This window comes from Myodes glareolus, chromosome 18 (genome assembly GCF_982192425.1).
Source record: "Myodes glareolus chromosome 18, mMyoGla1.1, whole genome shotgun sequence".
NCBI classification, from domain to species: domain Eukaryota; kingdom Metazoa; phylum Chordata; class Mammalia; order Rodentia; family Cricetidae; genus Myodes; species Myodes glareolus.
In genome coordinates, this window is record NC_142043.1 from 29,469,096 (window position 1) to 29,490,809 (window position 21,714).

General features: G+C 37.8%; 1 protein-coding gene across 7 annotated transcripts in view; it reads right to left on the reverse strand.

The window, feature by feature from the left end:
- The window catches only part of Phf3 (PHD finger protein 3), a 76,801-nt gene that overhangs the window by 13,457 nt on the left and 41,630 nt on the right, over positions 1-21,714 (reverse strand). For all 7 annotated transcript variants that reach the window (XM_085679479.2, XM_085679477.2, XM_085679480.2 and 4 more), the window contains 6 exons: positions 18,584-18,893; positions 15,065-15,248; positions 6,486-6,630; positions 6,250-6,406; positions 2,955-3,071; positions 327-458 (listed from right to left, as the gene is read on the reverse strand). In XM_085679479.2, the coding sequence (XP_085535605.2) occupies positions 327-458; positions 2,955-3,071; positions 6,250-6,406; positions 6,486-6,630; positions 15,065-15,248; positions 18,584-18,893 (1,045 nt within the window). The remainder of the gene's footprint in view (positions 1-326; positions 459-2,954; positions 3,072-6,249; positions 6,407-6,485; positions 6,631-15,064; positions 15,249-18,583; positions 18,894-21,714) is intronic.

A 21,714-nucleotide genomic window follows, 5' to 3' on the forward strand; every position in this document is an offset into this window, starting at 1 on the left:
GATCTACTTATTTCTCATTTTTTATTATACAAGAGAAAGCAAATCTTAATCTAGTTAAAGAAAAGCTGCAATTATTCTCAAATTACACTATTTACAAAACACCAAGGAATTACTGTATCAAGTACCCTCAGGATTCCAACAAGGTTTTAAAAGGCACCTATAATGCAGACAATTTTCTGAGAAAAATAAGCTCATAATAACCAAGCCAGTAAAAACAGACTCCTTTAAATCAACAATTTAAAAATAATGTTCTGCTTTAATAAGACAGGAAAGTCTTCCTCCACCTTCATGTTCTAAGCTACAGACAGGACACATCTGCTCTTTACCTGCATCTCCATGGCTGCTTCCTGTTCTTTCATTGGGGCATCACTCTCAATTTCTATCTCCCCTTTGTGAGTTATTTTTGTGATCGGTCGTCTTTCCACTTCTCTTTGCTCTTTTTCAATCATCTCTATAGTCTAACAGAAAACATTTTAAGAAATATTTAAAATATGTGCTTTAATTAATGTACTTACTTACCTAATAATTTTGCATAATTAATCTATAGCTTCTCTCTCACAGAAAATAAACGCTGTAAAATATAGAATTCAACTAAATGTCTCAGTCATGAGAGGCTCACATTAACATACGAGATAGTGTATGGGCGGGGGTGTCAAATACAGCAAGGAGAAGTAAGGAGTGTAAAGGTCTGTCCATCTACCCCTTGTTTGTTAGTTGTAAAATATATATTAAGAAAGTCAGTTAGGACAGTAAGATAGCTCAGAAGGTAAAGGCTCTTACCACATAAACCTGAGAACCTGAGCTTGATCCCTAGACTCCATGGAAAGGCAAGTGGAGCGAGTGATCTGCTCACAAACTTGTCTTCTGACATTTGCAAATAAACGTGCCCTGGCACACCGCCATTCCCCATTATCATACACATAATAGCAGCAAATAAAACAACAAAAAAAAATTCAAGCAGAAAATCCAAGAAAAGGAAAACATGGTCTCCAATGCATGGGCAGTCAATTTTAAAACTTAACTTTGGCAAGCATATATTTGACATGTGGAGAGAAAGATGATGTTAACATTATTTTCAAAATAGGCAAGATTATGTAAGAATAAAGGGAAAAAGTGATGTACAAACAGATATGATACTACATGAAGGCCTTCTGACCTTCAGACCACCGTTGACACAGACCAAGGAGGGTTAATGCCCACGATGAAAGCAAGCATCACGGAAAAAGGAATTAGGTAAATGATGCAGAGCAATACAAACTATATATAATCATTATTTCCTAAAACAGGCCACTAATATTGGGTAGTATGGCTCTATCTGCTAGCAAAAGCTCTAAGTCATATATACCCTCAATCCTGCTAGGCAGGGTGGTACAGATGGCCATTATTATTCACACTCAGGGAGTACTGGGGGATGGGGATTACAAATTCAAGGTCAGTGAGATCTTTCCCCACAAAAATCAAAGAGCTTTTTTAGTGAATCTTTAAAGGCAGATTTAAAGATACTGCAAGTTTAAATCACAACTGCAAATTCTTGACACCTGTGATCTTGAGAAACTTTTAATTTTAAAATGTGCTATGGGTGCTGGGAGGCTAGAGAAATGGCTCAGCAGTTAAGAGCACTGGCTGTTCTTACAGTGGACCTGGGTTCAATTCCCAGCACCTACAGGGCAGCTCACAACAGTCTGTATCTCTAGTTCCTGGGGATCTGACACCTTTACACCAATGCACAAAAAATAAAAAGAAAAAAATTTTAAAATAAAATAAAACATGCATGGTACTCATATTACAACACTCCAATTCAATATGAGACAGTAACACATAAATAATATTTTTATGCATATTTACATATAAAGCCTTGACTTTCTTCTGAAAGTTTGCCCATGAAACTTGATAGTAAAGCGTTCTAAACTTGTACCAAGTTCTAGGATTAAACCATCTGATTCTTAACAATTTTAATGTTCATAATACAGTTAAATACAAAAATTACAGAGAGCAGAGATTGGTTAACATTTATTTTCTAATTGTTCTAATATGCAAGTAATAAAACATAAGTAATTCTATAATCTGCTTGCTGACCAGCAAAAATGAAAGAAAAAATTAGAAAAAGGTATAGAACAAAAAAGGCAGTAAAAAAAAAAAAAAAAGGAAAAACATACAGTAGGATGTAAGAATTTAAGAAACAGGCTGAAGAGGCTCAGTAGTTAAGGGCACTTGCTCTTGCATAAGACCTGCGTTCAGTTCCCAGAACCTACACGCATGCTCACATGGGACCCAAAGCTGTGCTGGTTAGTTTTATGTCAAGCTACAGTCATCTGAAGGAAGGGAACTCCAATTGAGAAGATGCTTCCACAAGATCAGTCTGTAAGCAGACAAGCCTAAAGACATTTTCTTTATTAGCAATCAATGGGAGAGGGCCCATCCCATTATAGGAACACAATGCGGGGGACACCCCTGACTTGGAAGTCCTGGGTTCTATAAGAAAGCAGGCTGAGCAAGTTAAAATGAGCAAACCAGTAAGCAGCACTCCCCCATGGCCTCTGTCCGCATCAGCTCCTGCTCCCAGGTTCCTACACAGTTTTGAGTTCCTGCCTAGGCTGCTCTCAGTGGACTCTGACTCGGGTGAGATAAACCCTTTCCTCCCCTAGGGCTTTGGTCCTGTTGTTTCATCACAGCAAGAGAAACCCTAAAACAGACGCCCTCTTCAGACAGTGCATGCATGTGAAACACATACAGGCAAAAAGTTCATACATAAAATAAAAATAACTGAATCATTTTTAAAAAGTTAAGAAACAAAGGAAGCTGAGCACAAAGGCATATGCTAGTCATCTCAGCACTGGAAATGCTTAGGTGAGATCACTCAACCCCAGACAGAATATAAGGTCACCCTTCCCCATGGTTAAAAAGCAAAGACTTTGATAGCCAAGCCAAACACACAGAGTTATGAATGTCCTTACGTGTCTGTTTTCCCTTCGTCTCCACGCAGCTAACTCTTTAGAGGCTAGTTCTTCTGGACTCATTTTTATAAGATGATCAGGGGTTACTTCTCCTTTTAGTACTTTCTTAAATAATATCTACAGGATTTTTAAATGAGAAGGAGACAAACATTTAGAAGCAAAAGAACTGTCATGTGTTAACTTCTAATAAGTAAACTTTGAAGCAACTTTTAAGTCTGATTTATAAACATTCATAATTTATATATACAGCCTAGCACATGCAGCCTAACAGCTTTGTATTCTGGAAGAATAAAACATTTCCTATATAAAATTCAACTTGATGCCAATTGGTGGCGACACCTGTAATGTCAACAGTAGGGTGGAATGTTCAAGGACAATCTCAGCTACAACTTGTTACACAGTGACATTCTGTTACAGTTCTGCTCCACCCCACTCCACCTCCTCCACAAAAAAGGAAAAGAAAATCCATGTAAAAATTAACATGAAAAAACAAGTACAATGAAACTATCATACAGCTGTCCAAAACTGTACTAAGTCTAACCCAGGATGAATTATAATAATCACCCACTGTATAGTAATGCACTGAATAAAAACAGCTTTTATCACTGTAATAACTTTTGTTTTTAAGACATTTACATTTGAATCCTGGCAGGCCTAAAGTGGAACCTATAGCATAGTACCAACTGCAAGGAAAAACAATCTTCATTTGATTACAGAGAAAGTTTCTAGATTATATATTTCCAAAAGTTCGTAGTCCATGACAGATTGTACAACGTAAATTTTTCTTCAACAGGTGTTAGTAACCTAAAAATATTTCAATCAAATACAGTTGTCTATAAACATTAGAGAGATTGGTCCCAGAAACTCCCCCAATACCAAATCCTCGGATATTTAAACTGCCAATGATGATGTACTACTATTTGCATCTAGCCTATATACGTGATCTCACATATAGTTATGTGTGACCTAACATTTCAGACTACAATAGTCTATCCAAACAATAATATACAACTTTAATGCCTAGTGACAGAGAAGATGGCTTAGTTGCCTTAGTCTACGCAAATATATTCCGATGTATACACATAGCAAAATCACCTAATGATGATCTTTTTATACTGTATCAGCATTGTTAAGTGTCACATGAGTATAGTTTAAACTATCTCTATATTTACTTATAATATCTAATACAATGCTAAGAGCTGTGTACAGAGTTGTTACATATATTACATAGGAAATGATAACTAGAAAAATAAGTCTGTACATGTTCAGTACTTGTTCTGCTGATGGTGAAAAACAGATGCAGAAATTCACAAGTACTGAGGAATGACTATGTTGCAGCAAACATTAATATGCAAACTTACATAACTGATATGAAAGCTCTTACACAGATTTAGTTTAATTCTATAACCTAAAGTCATCCTTAGCCCAAAATTCTCAATGCTCTATGTAAATCTAATACACAAAATAATCTTATTTATATTTTGAACTCTGAAAGTGTTCACTACCTAACTTTTGCTTAGTGCACACAGCATAGAGCTTTCTGTGTATAAACACATACAAATACACATACAACACACATATAAGACACACATACACAGAGCTTTAAGACTTTTGCTAAGTCTCAAATAAGAAATCCCAAAAGAAAATTAAGAGATCAATAATGTTTATGCCATATTTAAAAACATATTTTTAAAAAATTCTATTTCATTTAGTAAAATTATTTCAAATACTTTTCCAGGAACTCACAGCTTAAGTGAACTCTCGGCCTCAGGTTCCCTAGGCAGCTGTGAAGTCAAATATGTGCCATCATGCATGAATTTTTGTTTTAAGTTTATAACTAAATGTGGCTTGGGATTTTAGTGAGAAATACTTAGGCTTGCCGGGTGGTGGTGGTGTACACCTTTAATCCCAGCACCTGGGAGACAGAAGCAGAAGGATCTTGATGAGTTCAAGGCTAGCCTGCTCTAAAAAGTGATTTCCAGAAGAGCCAGGACTATTAGATAGAGAAACCCCGTCTCGAAAACCTAAAAAGCTTAGACTTAAGAGATTCTGAAGAATACTGAAGAATTAATTTTTTTATTCAACTATGTCATGCAAGAAAATAAAGGAAAGGAAATGCACATAAATCCAGACATACAGTTCAACAGACTCACAACACTATTCACTAATATATAGGATTCATAAATTAGTAGCAAAAGGCCTTATTAAAATGTTATGTTCTGGGGTACACACGCAGCTCAGGTGGCGAAGTGTTTGCCCACCTTGAGTGCAACTCTGGATCTGAGCCCCATAAACAATGTTTTATCTTAGCACTCAAGAGCTGGAGACAGAAGGAAGAGAAGTTTAAAGTCATCCTCAGCTACATCTAATTCAAGACGGTGTTCCCTTTTCTGGCCAGTGAAAACTTAGGTGTTTTTAGTGAATGTGATGGTTTAAATGCAATTGGCCAACATATTCTCAGAGGGGGTGGCATTATTAGTGTGACTTGTTGAAGTAGGTGTGGTCTTACTGGAGGAAGTGTTTCACTGTGGGGGTGAGTTTTGAGGTCTCAAATATGCTCAAGACACACCCAGTGTCTCAGTTCACTTCCTGTTGCCTGTGGATCAAAGATGTAGAGTTCTCAGCTCCTTCTCCAGGACCATGTTTGCCTGAATGCCATGTCACTCCATGATGAAAATGGACTGAACCTCTAAACTGTAAACCACCCAATTAAATGTTTTCCTTTATCAGAGTTGCTGTGGCCATGGTGTCACTAAGACAGTGAGGAAATGCGGTAGGTCAGCTGAGGGGACAAACTTTATGACAAGAGGCCGAGTGCAGTCACTAGCTCCACAAGCAAATAAACCAAGCAGCAGAGAGTGTTGTATGAATTGCCCAGAGGCGCTGAGCATTTTCACCATGTGACACCCTGTCATCTACAAATGTGCCGGATTCACACTCACAGCTATTCGGGATGCACTCAGGCGACGAACCTCTGCTGAACATATCTGAGACAGTCTCACTCCAAATAATAAATCAAAGAGCTATATTATATTATATTACATTATATTGGATTCCTATTCAGGAAAGCTGCAAGCATAAACATTCTTTATAAGACTAGTAAGATGGCTCAGTGTGTAAAGGTTCTTGTTACCAAGTTTGGGGAGCTAAGTTCAATTCTCTGAACTCACTGTAGAGAGAACTGACTCCTGAAATTGTCCTCTGACAAAAGAGCCAAAATACACACATGCCCCCACATATACATGCACAAATTTACAAAATTAAAGAAAATTTAGGGACAAAACAAGCTACTTACATTGTTTTTAGGATCTTTTAGATTGAACATCAAGCTTCTATATTTATTCTTATACTTGGAATCTGTGTCTCGAAAAAAGGAGAAAAGCTCTTTTTCAATTTTTGTGGCAACCTTTGCTGCCTTTTCCTCTGGGACCTTCAAATTTGAGTCTGTAAGTCTTAAAATTAAAACAATTCAATTATTTTCAAATACATGGAGCAAATGTCATTCAACCTTTTATAATAACAACATATTACCTTCTCATAAGAATATCTTTAAGAGAATGCCGGACGCTCTGTCGGATTTGATCTGCAGAGGGTTTGGAAGCAGCAGCAGGGGGGTGCACATGAGGTCCTCCTTTTTCAACTTTCCTCTTTTTCATCTCTTGCTTCTCATGTGTACCTAATTTTAAAAAGTATCTAAACTCATTAAACTGTTTTAAAAGGTACTTTCTTTTATTATGAATGATTCAAGTTTAAATCAAAGCAGACTAAGTCACTACTTATAAATAGCATCAGATCCCATGGTCCATTATTCAAATGTCCTGGTGTTAAAGTGATAATTAAAATGTCCAGTGTTCTTTTAAAGAGCAGCCCTAAAGGCATGAAGTGCTTGCACTCTTGTCCCCATTTCAATAAGGAGATCAAAGACAGTTACTCTTCATATTCTACTGCACTTTTAAAAAGGTACTTAGGAAGCCAAGGCGGCAGTGGTGCACATCTTTAATCCCAGCACTCGGAAGGCAGAGGCAGGAGGGCCTCTGTGAGTTCGAGGCCAGCATCTACAAGAGCTAGTTCCAGGAGAGGCTCCAAAGCTACAGTGAAAACTACCTCAAAAAAGGGGAGGGGGGCTACTTAGGAAATCTGACCCAAATTTATTAGGTAAACTAATAATGTGATGAGTACATTAATAGAATTGACTGAGCTTTTCACTTTGTTTGACATTAACTGAATACTAATCTATTCCACTGGTTTTTCTTTCTTCCATTATTAATTCTCAAACATTTTCAAATTTTCAATGTCAAACAACCTACTACTTTGATATCAGCTGATTTATTCTAAAATCTTCTCAGCTCAAAAATTCTTTTAATTTCTATTTGCTAGCATTCAGAAAAAAATTATTTCAGGTGGATTGAAAGATGGCTCCCTGATTAAGAGCATATGCTCTTCTAGGACCATGGTCCAGTTCACAGCACCATGCCAGGCTACTCATGATCACCTATAACTCTGGCTCTGGGGGATCCGAAACATTCAGCCTCCACAGGCACCTGCACTTACATGCACATAGCCACACACTGACATACACACATACACACCATTAAAAATAAAAGTATATCGTTAAGAATAAACTTGACGGGAAGGGGAGAATGGGAAAATGAGGGATCAGGTTGGGCAGGTTGAGGGTGGGATTGAGGAGAAAAGAAATTAAAGGGATGTCTTGATTGATGGGGGGGGCAGTTTGGGTTAGCAAGAAACCTGGCGCCAGGGAAATTCTCAGAATCCACAAAGATAAATTAAGCTAAGACTCCTAGTAATAGTGGAAAAGGTGCCTGAACTCTCTCCTTTTCCTGCAGTCACATTGGTGACTACACTAACTGTCATCAGAGAGCCTTCATCCAGTATAGAAGCAGATGCAGAAATCCAGAGTCAAGCACTGGGCTGAGCTCCGGAAGTCCTGCTGAGGACAGGGAGAAGGGAATCATACAAGCTAGGGGAGTCACGGTAATGGCATGGGAGCCCATAGAAACAGGTTACCCTCAAGACCAGTCCAACAGCTTGAGAGCCTGTATATGACCTAGACCCTCTGCATGGAGCTAACAGCTATATAGATTGGTCTGTTTGTGGGGCTCCTAGCAGTGAGATCAGGACCTGTTCACTGTCCCCTGCACTTGAGTTGGCTTTTAGAAACCTATTCTCCATGCTGGGTTGCCTCACCCAGCCTTGATACAGGAGGAGGAGCTTGGTCCTGCTTCAACTTGATGTGCTATGCTTTGGCTTTGTTGCCACCCATGAGAGGTCTGTCCCTTTCTGAAAGGAGATGGAGGAGGAATGGATGGGGGGAGGGAGTAAAGAGGAGGTGGGGGAAAGGAACAGGAAGAGAGGAGGGAGGGGAAACTGCAATGGAAATGTAAAATAAATGAAAAACTTTAGTGAATTTTAAAAAGAATGAAATTATATATATTAAAAACTATACTTACTAATTACACCATGCAATGTATAAGTCACCTTAAATTTATCTCATCACTCATCACTTCCATGCACGGTGAACACACTTAAACTTCTGAAACATGCATCATTACTATCTGCACCACCTTGCTATATAATACTATACCAGATTCTCTTGTTTGTAACTTAGCCATTGCATAAATTTCCCTATCCAAACCTCTCCAACCTCTGGTGACTCCCAGCAGACATAACCACCCATCTACTCTCAGCTTCTATAAAATCAGTGTTTCAGACTCTACATATAATAAAAAGTAGACTTGCCACATGCGGTTAATTCCAGCACTTGGGAGGCAGAAGCAGGTGGATCTCTATGAGGACAGCCTGGTCTACAGAGTGAGTTCCAGGAAAGAAAAGGAAAAAGAGTAGACTTAGACTTTATGCGTATAATCCATCAGCTGGCAGACACTTTGAGAATACCATTTCTCTTCAGTCCTTCCCATAATAGCCATTCCTAAAAGACATAAACTGATATCCTGCTATAGTTCTGATTTGTACTTCTTAGATGATTCATGATATTTTTTACATATCTACTATTCTGAAAATCATTAATTTGATCATTTTTATTATCTTCATAACCTCATTTCCAATAAAAATTAAATTAGGTAGTCCATCACCACTGCTCCTTGTATGCTTAGCTCTTACTCTCCTGCTACACAATGTCCTCATCTACTAATCCTATCTTCCCAGGAACTCTGATGCCCCATTTGAGACATCTCATTCGTTCCCTTCTCTTAATAAAACACTCCCTTATCTTCCAGTTTGATTTGCTTATTTCACATTTTATTGAGAAAACAGAATCTCAGCTAATATTTTTTTTAAAAATTTATTTATTTATTATGTATACAGTATTCTGTCTGCAGGCCAGAAGAGGGTTGTGAGTCACCATGTGGTTGCCAAGAATTGAACTCAGGAGCTTTGGAAGAGCAGGCCACTGAGCTTTAACCACTGAGCCATCTCTCCAGCCCACTAATACTTTTTTTTATAGTGAAGTCACTCCTACTTACATCAGTTTGTTTTCTCTTACTGCACCCAATATTCTCCACTACTGATTGAACATCCCTAAATTGAAATTTTTTGGAAACAGGATACTCAAAAAAGCTTCAGATTTGAGGTCAGAAGAGTGAGACAAAAAAAAAAACTAAATAAAAGACATCTAAACGGGAAAAGGGAAGTCAAATTATTTCTCCTGCAGGAGACATGATGTCATATATGTGAAAACAAATACTCCATAAAGTAACACAAACAACAACAAAAATCCAATCTGTAGGATATAAAATCAATATACCAAACTCAGTAATTTTAAGAATATATATGAATAACAAAATTACTGAGAAATAGGAAAATAACTTCACTGCTAACGGCCATAACAAAATAAAATACCCGGGAATAAATTTACCTAAGTCAAATTTTAAAACCATGATAAAAGAAATTAAAATACTGAGAAAGTTATTTCTTGTTACAAGCTGAAAAATACCATTAAAATGTTCATTCTAGGGTTGGAGAGATCGCTTAGTGGGTAAGAGCACTTACTGCTCTCCCAGGAGTTCACAACCACATGGTGGCTCACAAAAATCTGTAATGAGATCTGGTGCCCTCTCCTGGCACACAGGGACACATACAGGCAGAATACTGTATACATAATAATTCTTTTTTTAAAAAAAAGTTCAGGTAGACTGCATCAGTGGGTATACCCATCATGGTCTTGACCTCTTTCTCATATTCTCACTCCTCCCACTCTTCAACTGGACCTTGGGAGCCCATTCCAGTGTTCGGCTGTGGGTCTCTCTGCCTCTGTTTCCATCAGTTGCTGGTTAAGATTCTATGGTAATATTCAAGATATTCATCAGTCTGACTACAGGGCAAGGCCAGTTCAGACACCCTCTCCTCTATTGCTTAGGGTCTTAGCTGGGGTCATCCTTGTGGATTCCTGGGAATTTCTCTAGAGCCAGGTTTCTTGTTAACCCTATAATGGTTCCCTCAATCAAGATATCTCTTTCCTTGCTCTGATCTCTGTCCTTCCTTCATCTCAACTATCCTGTTCCCTCAAGTTCTCCTCGCCCCTCCTTCTTTCTTCCTCTTTCCCTTCTACCCTCCCTTCTCCTCCCACCCCTATGTTCTCAATTTTGTCAGGTGATCTTGTCCATTTTCACTTTCCAGGAGGATCTATAGATGTTTTTCTTAGGGTTCACCTTGTTACTTAGCTTCTCTAGGCTCAATATCCTTTGTTTACAGCTAGTATCCACTTATGAGTGAACTAATGGGAGCTCACCAACACCAGCCGGACTGGGAAGACACAAGCATAGGACCAAACTAGTCCCTCTGAAAGTGGTTGACAGCTGCATGGCTAGGGCAGACTGAGGGGTCACATATAGAGGCACCAGGATTTATCCCTACTGCCTGTACTAGCTTTTTAGAAAACTATTCTCTTTGGATGGATACCTTGCTCAGTCTAGAAATAGTAGGGAGGGCCTTGGATCTTCCCCAAAGCAATGTGCCTTATCCTCTCTGAGGAGTGGATAGGGGGTGGGGTGTGGGAGTTAAATGGAGGGAACTGGAGAAGGGGAGGGAGTGGGAACTTGGATTGGTTGGTATAATGAAAAAAGATATTCGTTTTCTTTTTTTTTAAAAAAAGTATTCAAAGCAATCTATAGTCAATGTAATTCCTATCAAAATAACAAAGACATTCTTGCTCACCACAAAAATAGGAAAGACACTTCTAAAATTTTTAGTAAATGACAAAAGATTTTACATAGTCCTGAGCTGAAAAGCTGAAATCACTACAGTATTTGAGTCTAAACAGCACACTACTGGCATTAAAATAAAAATGCACAGAGAAATAGAACAAAACAGAGACCACAGAATAAGTCACCATATTTACAAACAACTACTTTTCAACAAGACATCAAGAACTTTAAGAGAATAAAAGCACACCAGTATGTCAAGTACAATTTCTTAACCCGACAGCCACCTCTACCTATCACTACATTCCTGCTCCTACGAGTTACCTGTAATGAATCCCTCTGGTTTCTCCATCATATTCTGGCATAAGCTAAAATTGTTTCTATCTGACTGCTCTCTGAAAGCATTTTTGTGAAGTCATCAGTGACCTACTCTGCAAAGAGGTTTGTTTAATATTGTATTTCAGCTGCTGAGAAACCCAGGTAGCACTTGACAGTTTATCATTTCCGTTCTAGCTTTGCAGCACCACAGTACACTTCTCCCAATCTCAAAGGCCTCCATCTCTCAAATTACCCTTGCTGGAGCTTTTCATATTCCCGGATCGTTTAAAAAAAAAAAAAAGTTAGTAATTTATGGGCTCTGCTTCTACCTTGCTGTGGAATATTCCTTTACACTGTGTGAATATATGTTGCTCTGCGTGGTTTAATAAACGAGCTGACTGGCCAAACAGCTGAACAGAATGAGGTTAGGTAGGAGAGTCAGACTAGGAGAATGTTGTAAGAAGGGCGGAGTCTGAAGTCTTCCGTCAGAAGCAGAGGGAGCAGGAGATGAATGTGCCATGCAAATAGTTACCACCACATGGCAGGATGTAATACTGAATACGGGTTAACTTAAAAAAGAGCTAGTTAGTAATAAGCTGAGCAGTTATAATTAATAAAAGCCTCAGTATGTTTATTTGACAGCAGCTGAAGGACAAAAAAATTCAGCCTACAACTGGTGTCCAAATATTTAGGAAGAATTTCCACATAAAACCTGAGAAGCTTTAAAAAAAAAGTTCTAAATGCACAGAAACAGAGACAAGTGCAGCGTCTAGTCTCACACCTTCATGCCAGCTGCAGTGCAAATCATTTGCCAACAGTTACTGCAAGATGGAGCCAGCTGCCAACTGCCATGAGCTATGCAGCATACCAGTTCCCAGTCTCTCAAAAGGGCCACTGGGGCTTCCCCCAGTAGTTGTCTGAAAAGCTGCCAGTGCAAGCTCCGCCAGAATGCTACAGCTCTGGAGTTTTGCTCATGCAGACAGAAAGGGATTACAGATACACAGTAAAGGCAGATTCAGATGGAAAAAGCCTCTAAATGGGTTAGAATGTGGTAAAAAAAAAAATGTACAAAGGCTTGAGAAAGAAGAGAAAGAGCATATAAAACGTTAAATTAAAAAATACAGTATTAAAATAATGAAGTCTTTAAAAAGGAAGTAAATAATATTTTAAAAAGCCATGTAAACTGGGCGGTGGTGGTGGCGCACACCTTTAATCCCAGCACTCGGGAGGCAGAGGCAGGCAGATCTCTGAGTTCGAGGCCAGTCTGGTCTACAAGAGCTAGTTCCAGGACAGGCTCCAAAGCTACAGAGAAACCCTATCTCGAAAAACAAAAACAAAACAACAACAACAACAAAAGCCATGTAAAGGAAAAAAAAACACAGAGAGTCTGGATACTGTATGTTATAGTATTGTCTTTGTTTTTGTTTTTTGTTGTTGTTGTTGCTTATTGTTTTGATTGCTGAAGAAGTAATGGTTGGTAAGGGACACTGGGTTAAAGCTGCTAGATTAAACCGACCTATATATTTTCAAAATATCTTGACTTCAAATGTTAAGTTAAAAGGTATGTTCCTTTGGAGGAGAGGTTATGCTTTTAATTCCACAGAAAATAAGAAGCTGTGGATTCATTCTTGGCTAAAGAAAACCTGGTCTGGTCTCTGATCGGATCTCTGAGTTCGAGGCCAGTCTGGTCTACAAGAGCTAGTTCCAGGACAGGAGAAAGGCCCCCTGAAAATCCAGGCTACAAACATAAAGAAATAAACCTAAAAGAACTACAAGATACGTGATTACTTATTTTACTGCTCAAACATATAACAAAAAATCATCTTCGGCTGACTTATGTACAATGTGTAGTCTATACTTGTATTGTGAGGATCTGACTTTGCAAACTCCATTTTAAAGAAGAGGCTTCATCTTAAGCCATACAACGAGCTGGAGATGAGCAGATCTCAGACCCAGAAATGTGCTGTGATAGCATAAATCTGAATAGATATCCTAAAAAATAGTCAATTAAGAAGATAGGGAGCAGGATCATAAAATTTAATGAGGGCTAGATGTTCGTAGGAGGCATCCAGTCCTTGAAGGTATTTTGTCAGTAATTTATGGCTCTTTGTTAGATTTTCGCCCAAAAAACTGGCCAATGGTTTCAGAAACTACCTTATTCTATGCCCTTCTTACCTAATCCCAAGACAACAGAACGTGAACTCCCCATTACAGCGTTTCCCCTTTAAAAGTTCTATGCTCCCAGGGCTCCCTGCCACACTTTCCTCTCCCACCATACTGGGGTGCTGGAAAGGTGTTGGTCCAAACTTAAGCTTGAATATTATTAAAAAACCTTCACGTAATTTGCATCAGAAATCCAGCTCCATGAATTTACTGGGGACCAGAAACTTGAGTATAACAGTATTAATGCAGATGTATATGTAATAAGTCTGAGCTACTGGCTTATCAATAGAAGTCTCAGTATGTTTATTTGAGAGCAGCTGTGGGATGGGAAAACCCTGACTACACAGCCTGTTCATTGTAGAAATTTCTTCAGCTGTTTTTTATTAAATCTTTGATTTTAAATAATAGCTATGGATTGATGTGTTCCAAATTCATACAACAGCTGAGTATCTAATAAATGTTCAAAGTTCTAATGATCAAAGCCATAATTTTTTAAATATTTCTTCTCAAGCCTTTTTCTTTCTCATTTTATTTAGAAACTAAAATTCTATCCAATCATCCCCACTTCCTTCATCTGCCTATAACTAATCCCTCCTGTCAAGTTCTGTTGTTAACTTACTGTAAAAGCCATCTCAATTTGAACATTTTCTCTAAGTCTGCTGTACCCATGCAATAAGACACTCTCATTTCTTTTACAGGACGCTGCTATGATTGTACTAATGAGTGTACTCCTCCCGTCCTACCGGCCTACAGACCAAAACTATTAAGGGCATCTATTACTCCCAAGCACAAAATCCAAAGGTTTGACACATATTCAGAATAAACTGAACCATCTTCCATAACTTCCTTGAACCTGCCTTCTAGTACTAGCCTATTCCTAAGTCTACATACATTGCTCCTGACCTTATATCTCTCCCTTAGTGTTTTATAGTCTCCAAATTTCACAAGTTATCTCCCACCTAAATCAGTCCTCCTGGCTCTCTCTCCACAACCGGGACTCTGCATCTCATCTCATTTCCACACTTTTTCTTAAAGCTTCTAATACCATTTTCTTACTTGTCAGTTTATTGTCTGTCTCCTTCCACTAATACTCAAAAGGCCAGGAAAATGGTGCCAAAGACTTCTAGCTTCACTAGTATCCCCTAAATTTAGAGCAATGTTTTTCATTACAAGTATAGTCAATTTATTTTTATTTTATTTTCGAAACAGGGTTTCTCTGTGTAGCCCTGGCTCTCCTGCAACTCACTCTGTAGACCAGGCTGGCCTCGAACTCAAGAGATCCACCTGCCTCTGACTCTCAAATATTAAATCCCCTAGAACTAGAGATACAGACAGTTGTCAACTGTCATTAACTGTCATTAAAATGTTCATTGAAAAAAAATTTTTCCTTGATACATTAACCTGTATAATAAACTAAACATATGGTACATAACTTTTAGTAGTCATTACCTGATTTTGATGCTTTTTCTACTGTGCAAGTAACAGTTGTAGATTCTTTGTGTATTTTTTCACTTTTTTCATCTGATGATCTCCGAGGTAAAACTGGCTGTCCCAACTTCCGAAGAGGAGCTAGCTGCCATTTTTTAATTTCATTATCTCTACTGTCAGATGAAGATTTTCCCTCACCAGCCTCCTGGAAAATGGAATTTATTTCATTAAAATGAAAACTACTACATAAGAGAAATCTCAAAATATATAAGTGAAAGAAACTAAATGTAACACACAAGCTGTAGAGAGGAAACAATTTTCAGTCATCAAACATCTAAACTGTTTTAAGACACACAAAAATAAACTGAATAAAAAATGAAAGATTTGCTAGGCAGGAATGGTGCACGCCTTTAATCTCAGCACTTGAGAGGCAGAGGCAGGTAGATCTCAGTGAGTTTGAGGCCAGCCTGGTCTACAAAGTTCTAAGATAATCAGAACTGTTACACAGAGAAACCGTGTCTCAAAAAAAAAAACAAAACAAAATAAAAAACAAAAAGTCATTCTTTCATTCAAAATCTATTTGTTAAGCACCTACTTTGCACAAAACACATAACATCCTCTGGAGGAGGAAAAGAAGACAGATCACTCAGTTGGCTGTAAAATGGAGTCAGTCACTGTGGAGAATGCAGGCTGAGCATCTGCATTTGTCAGTACTTCTAAAGAACCAGCACAGGGATTAGTTCACGCTATGTCAATAAGCCATTTGTACTCCCTACTTGCTACTTGGTTCCTAAATTGAAACCCACAAATAATTACTAGTGAAAAAAGACTTCTCAGAAAAGAGAAATTAATCACATTAGACTAATCTTGAAAAACAGGGAGAATAACCATGTACAGATAAACAAAATACCAAATGTGGTAACATGTTATTTTCTGTAGGAATCCTCAAAATTTTTACATACATGCTTTGCCATGTATGTAAGTGCACCATATGCATGCACCATGCCTGTGGAGGCTTGAAGAGATGTCAGATCCCACAGCTCTGGAGCTGCAGACACTGTGAGTCACCATGTGGACGCTAGGAATTATATCTGGCTCCTCTGAAAAGACAGCCAGTGCTCTTAATTGCTGAGCCATCTCTCTAGCCCCAGTAACATGTTTTACTGTCACAGGCCTAGTAATAACATTCCTAACACACAACAAAAATGCAATAAATAGTTCAACATAGAAATTTGGTGATGTGAAAAGCAGACACTGTAAATTACCAGACTGATCCAAAGATTCAAGAGTTCACCATCAGCCAGGTGCGGCAGAACATGTCTTTAATAACAGTACTTGGGAACAGGGGCAGGCAGATCTGTGAGTTTGAGGCCAACCTGATTTACATACAAGTTCTAGGACAGCCAGGACTACATAGAGACCCTGTCTCAAAAAATTTAAAATTAAACAAAAAGGAGAGACAAAGAACAGAGTTCACCATCAAAAAGAAAGCCAAGCAAAGACGGGTGGAATGCAGCACACATCTATAAATTCAGACCAACTTCTAGAATTTCTGAAAACATTAATAATGTCAATATTCTATAACATCTTTTCAAGTAAGAAAGACAAAAAGACAATATAGTAAGATACATCTTCAGATAGACAAGAAACTGTACACAAAATTTAACAATCAACTGTAAAACTTTAAGACAATTCTGAGCCCTCTGTCTCAGCAGTAGTGCCTCCCTCCCTTCTGGGATCCAAGGACCTAACAGCTACACATGCACGTACTGAGATGTTGGGAACTTTCCATCTCCCTGAATAGGGGCAAGATAACCCTTAGGTGTTGACTCAGTTACTGATGTTTTGACTCAGGCCCTGGGAAAAGGGCAAAGTGACCCTCAGATGTTTTCTCTTACTTCATCTGATCCAGCACCTGCTCTCCAACCAATTATTGGTAATAGCCCTTTTGAATAAGGAATCATAATAGTTAAAGAACAGCCCCCAGACACCCCCCTTCTTTTTGTAGCTTATTGCTTTAAAAGTAGCCTTTACCAGCTATTCGGGGTCTTTCTGGCCTCTAATGCTGAAAGACCCTGTCATGAAAGAATTAATAAAAGCCTCATGCTTTTACATCAGCTGCGGTGTGAGAGATGGTCTCTTGGTGCAACTCCTCCTCGGTGATTGGACTCTAGAGTCCAACACAGCAATTGTTAAATAACAACAACATATAGAAGTTTTCAGAGAACATACTATAAAACACTAATATAGCACTCAGCCATACTGTCAATTAACTTTATGTTAATCAAGAAAATCTAACTCTCCAAACATTCTGTCAGACAGAAATGCTAAATGTCAAAAAGATTTGACAAAATGGAAATCAACCAAGATTAGGAAAAAAAAAAAAAAGACGTGTATGACAGAGCTGAGTCAGTAAACTACGAAGGAGGGCATCACGAGACACTCAGGCTCTGGTGAAATACCTTCCCTGCACAGTAGAAAGCCTGGCTGTGCCTGGGAACTTGTAGAGCTCGATGTCAGCTCAACTGCAGACCTTTCTAACAGAGCTGTGCTCCCTCACCATCTTTTTAAAACAGCTTCTCCCCAAGCAATGTGTAGCTTACTAACAAATATGAACTACTAGACCAAAGACTTCCAGTGCTTCCTTCAGCTTCTAAAAAGTATTTTCTTTGCCTTTTAGACGACATTTGTTTATTCATATACACTATTGTCAATATATTTTTTTCCTGATCAGGATTCTACTATAAATCAGGAATGAGAAAAATCACTGGTAATGAAAGAAAAATTGAATAGAACAATACACCCTTTCTCCTTTTCTTCTTTTAAATATATATTCTAGAATTTGTTTAAAAAATACTTTTAAAAGGCAGCTTAAAATGTCAGATCAGGGCCGGGTGATGGTGGTGCACACCTTTAATTCCAGCACCCAGAAGGCAGAGACAGGTGGGCATCTGTGAGTTCAAGGCCGGCCTGATCTACAGAGCTTGTTCCTGGACAGCAAGAGCTGTTACACAGAGAAGCCCCCTCCGCCAAGAAAGAGAGAGAGAGATAAATAGATAAGTAAATGGATGGATAAAAAGGATCAGGGAAAATAAACCTTTAGAAGTCTACAGCTCAACAGTAGAAGTGGGTGGGAGGAGTAACTTTCAAGCATATGAGATCAAAGATTACATTTTTTTAATTCTTAAAGAAAATACAAAATGGTTCACCTAAAAAAAATCAGTATTTAGATTGAAAAATTGTTTAAAAAACTTTGTAAACATAATTTGTATGTAGGTCACATAGTCATGTAACACTGTAAAACAAATATATATATATATATATATATATATATATAACTACAGCTTAGTACAAAAAAAGCTGAAAATGCCAAAGTCCCTACTTTTCAGCAAAATTGTCCCCCAAAAAACTTAAATTCAACTCAGTCTTATGAAAAAATAAGAATGTATATTGTAATAAACCTCAAAGAGAAGTTTTTGAAACTCATTTAGGTCCATATAAAGCTTCTGAAATAATAAATGTACTTTTTGGAAAGCTTACCCGTTTTAAAATTTTGACCTTGTGCTTTACAGTATCATCCATGTATTTGCCTTTATCATTGGCTAACATATGCTTTGATGACCCGAGCTTTTCACACTCCATGGTTTTCTCTTCACTGTGGGCTTCAACTGTAGTTTGGTCTTCCAAAATATCTGTGTCTAATACGTCAGTCTTTTTATCTTCTTCAGCACAACATCTCACACAAACATATTCTTTGTCTTCCTCGCCCATCTGTTGTGCTTGGGAAAGACTTAACCCAACACAGTCACCATGAAACCAGTCATCACATCTCCCACAGCCAACCATAAACCTGAGGGGAGCAGAAAAGCAATTTATTAAAAACAGTATTCAGTTACTGCTCCTACTTTCCATGTATGCAATAGTTCAACATGAAGCAAGTTCTGAAGGAATATCCCATGAAAATACTAACTTTTAAATCAGGAGAATCTCCTCTAGAACGGATTAGAAGACACTAGGGGATGATAGAAATGACGACACAAGCTGGTTTCAGGTGAAAATTAATCTCCCGTAGTTAAAAAAAAAAAAAAAACCACCGTAAAACCAAGCAAAAACAGAAACAGTGAGAAGGGCGATGTGTGAGATCTTATCCTCAATCCATTCTAGAGCTGATATCATAGAGAAAACTGGGGGACTCAACTAAAAAATGTTTAAAAAGGAAAAAACCATAGAAGAAAGTATTTCATTCTTACTAGCCAGTATGTCACCTGAATCATTCTTCAGTGTCAAACTGATTCAGCTGAAGAAATTTGTTACTTTTGGGAGTGGGATTTCTTAGTCAATGCCCATATGAGGTTATCACCTCATTTCCCAAAAACAATACTCTTATCTTAACACAGATGCATTCACATTTAGGTTTTATTTCAAATGTGGAAATTTTTTTCCTTTATTGCATTCTACCAGGAAATCACCTCATGAATCAGTAGTCAAGTGCAGTGTGAAGTTTTAATTTAAAAAAAAAAATTGTCATTCACCTAAAGATGCGATATTTAATTTTTTAAATTTATTTTTTGGTTTTTTGAGACAGGGTTTCTCTGTGCAGCTTTGGAGTCTGTCTTGGCATTTGCTCTGTAGAGCAGGCTGGCCTCGAACTCAGAGATTCACCTGCCTCTGCCTGGAATTAAAGGTGTGTGCTGCCCAGCCATTCACCTAAGGAATGTTTGCAACTACTTAGGAACAAAGTGGCAAATCAGACATGACCACATAATCGGCAATATTATCAGCTCACTTGGATATTCAGATTTCATCCCCTTTTCCTCTTTCACTCTGGCAATTCATGGTATCTGAAAGACTTAGGGACAGCCTTTTATCATGTTAGCACTTTGTGGCTCTGAATTTGTTATTGTGGCACCAAACATGCCCTACTCCTTTTAAAGTATGTGTGGTCTAACAGATGGAATGCTGAAGATTAGCCTAGGTGACATGACCCAACTCTAAAAACACCCAAGTTCCTATTTTCATGTTGGAGATATCAAAATTCGTACATTTAGGTGTTTTAAAAGTGGTACCAAATCCATCCAATCGTCTACAGTAGCTTTTCATTCTTTTTATCCTGTGTGCCCAACTAATGCGGTTAAGTCTTAAGAAAACTAGTACAAATGGCCACTTATCCTCAATGGTAATGTCTGCTGCCAGTGCTGTCAGCCTTCACTTTCCCTATGATGCTCTTGGTTTGAAAAATAAGGATAAAAAATGTTTTTATTCACAAGATGAGAAAGCATTTAAACAAGGTAACATTTGTAAGAAAGTTTCTGTTTGAGATTTTTGACGATTTTGTGATGTTTCAAATGACGTAGCTCTTTCACAGGGTGGGATTTTGAATAATTCTTCCATGTTTAATACTTTAATGTTCTTTCCTTACTCCATACAAAGTACACACATTACTATTTCCTGAAACCAACTGTCTCATATAAACAGCTTTGAGACTCTGAAAGAAAACTGGTCACTTCTCCTCTACAACCACAGCTGCACTGACTTCAAGGCAAGTCTGCAATGGTTCCATCTTAAATGTCAGAATATATAACACTGTAAAGTGACGCCAAATCAGGTCACCTCACTGATCTATGATCATAAAATTTATCAAATTATTTCACCATAACTGATTTCAAGTTTACTTTGGAAATGCCTACACTCAAATGCTGATATACTTTGAAACAAATCTCTTGTCATCTAAAGATGTGATCTTAGGTTTGTTTTTAAAAACAATGCAACAATAAAAAAAAACTCTGTACAAAAACAAACAAAAAAATGGTATTAAAAAAAATAATAAACCTCCCCAGCCAGCATCTGCGGTTGTGGAGGAAATCTAATATAGTCAATTACTCACAACTGCTAACAACAATTTCTAAAGTCAAAACTTCTAAATACCATGAACTTTAAAAAAAAAAAAACTATTTCTATAAAGACAGTACATAGAAACAGGGAATGGGAGAGAAGAGGGTTAGAGACGGATAGACGAGGGACCTTTCCTTCTTTCTGGCTATCATGTTGCTTTAAAGACACAAGGACAAGGAGGCCGAGTTAGGAAGCAGAGCCCAGAATCCATAGCAGTGGGGCAATCAACAACTAATATTCCATTTCTTGTCCTATCCTTGAATTCCTGAGTAACAAGGGAAGTTTCTTTATGGAAAATAGTAAGTTTCTGTGTAAAAATAAATTCCATGTAGAGTTTCTGAATCAGTTAACTCAGGTAAATCAGTATGAATTAGTAAGTGGAAAAATGCAGCCAATACTCATTGTCTTTTCTTACTATATGTTCACATACAAACAGACAGTAAAGACAAAAATTAGTTACCAAAAAAGAATAGAAAGCAACTATTCCTAATTTTAATTCTTTCTGGTATGAGCCAGAAAAAAAATTCTTTGAAAACTTCAGCTGTTAAACTATAGAATCAATTCCAAGGACACCTGCAGTCACAACAACAAATAAAAAGTGGTGGGGTCACAAATTAACACTGAAGGTGTTACAGGTTCTATCAGTTGTACTAGGTCTACAGTTCTATTAGGTAAGAGAAGCGACAGCCCAGAACGTACTTGTCACTACGTACAAACTCACTCTTCTAACTGAAGATTCTATTTCACATAAACATTAAATCTTAATAGTAAACCTAGTC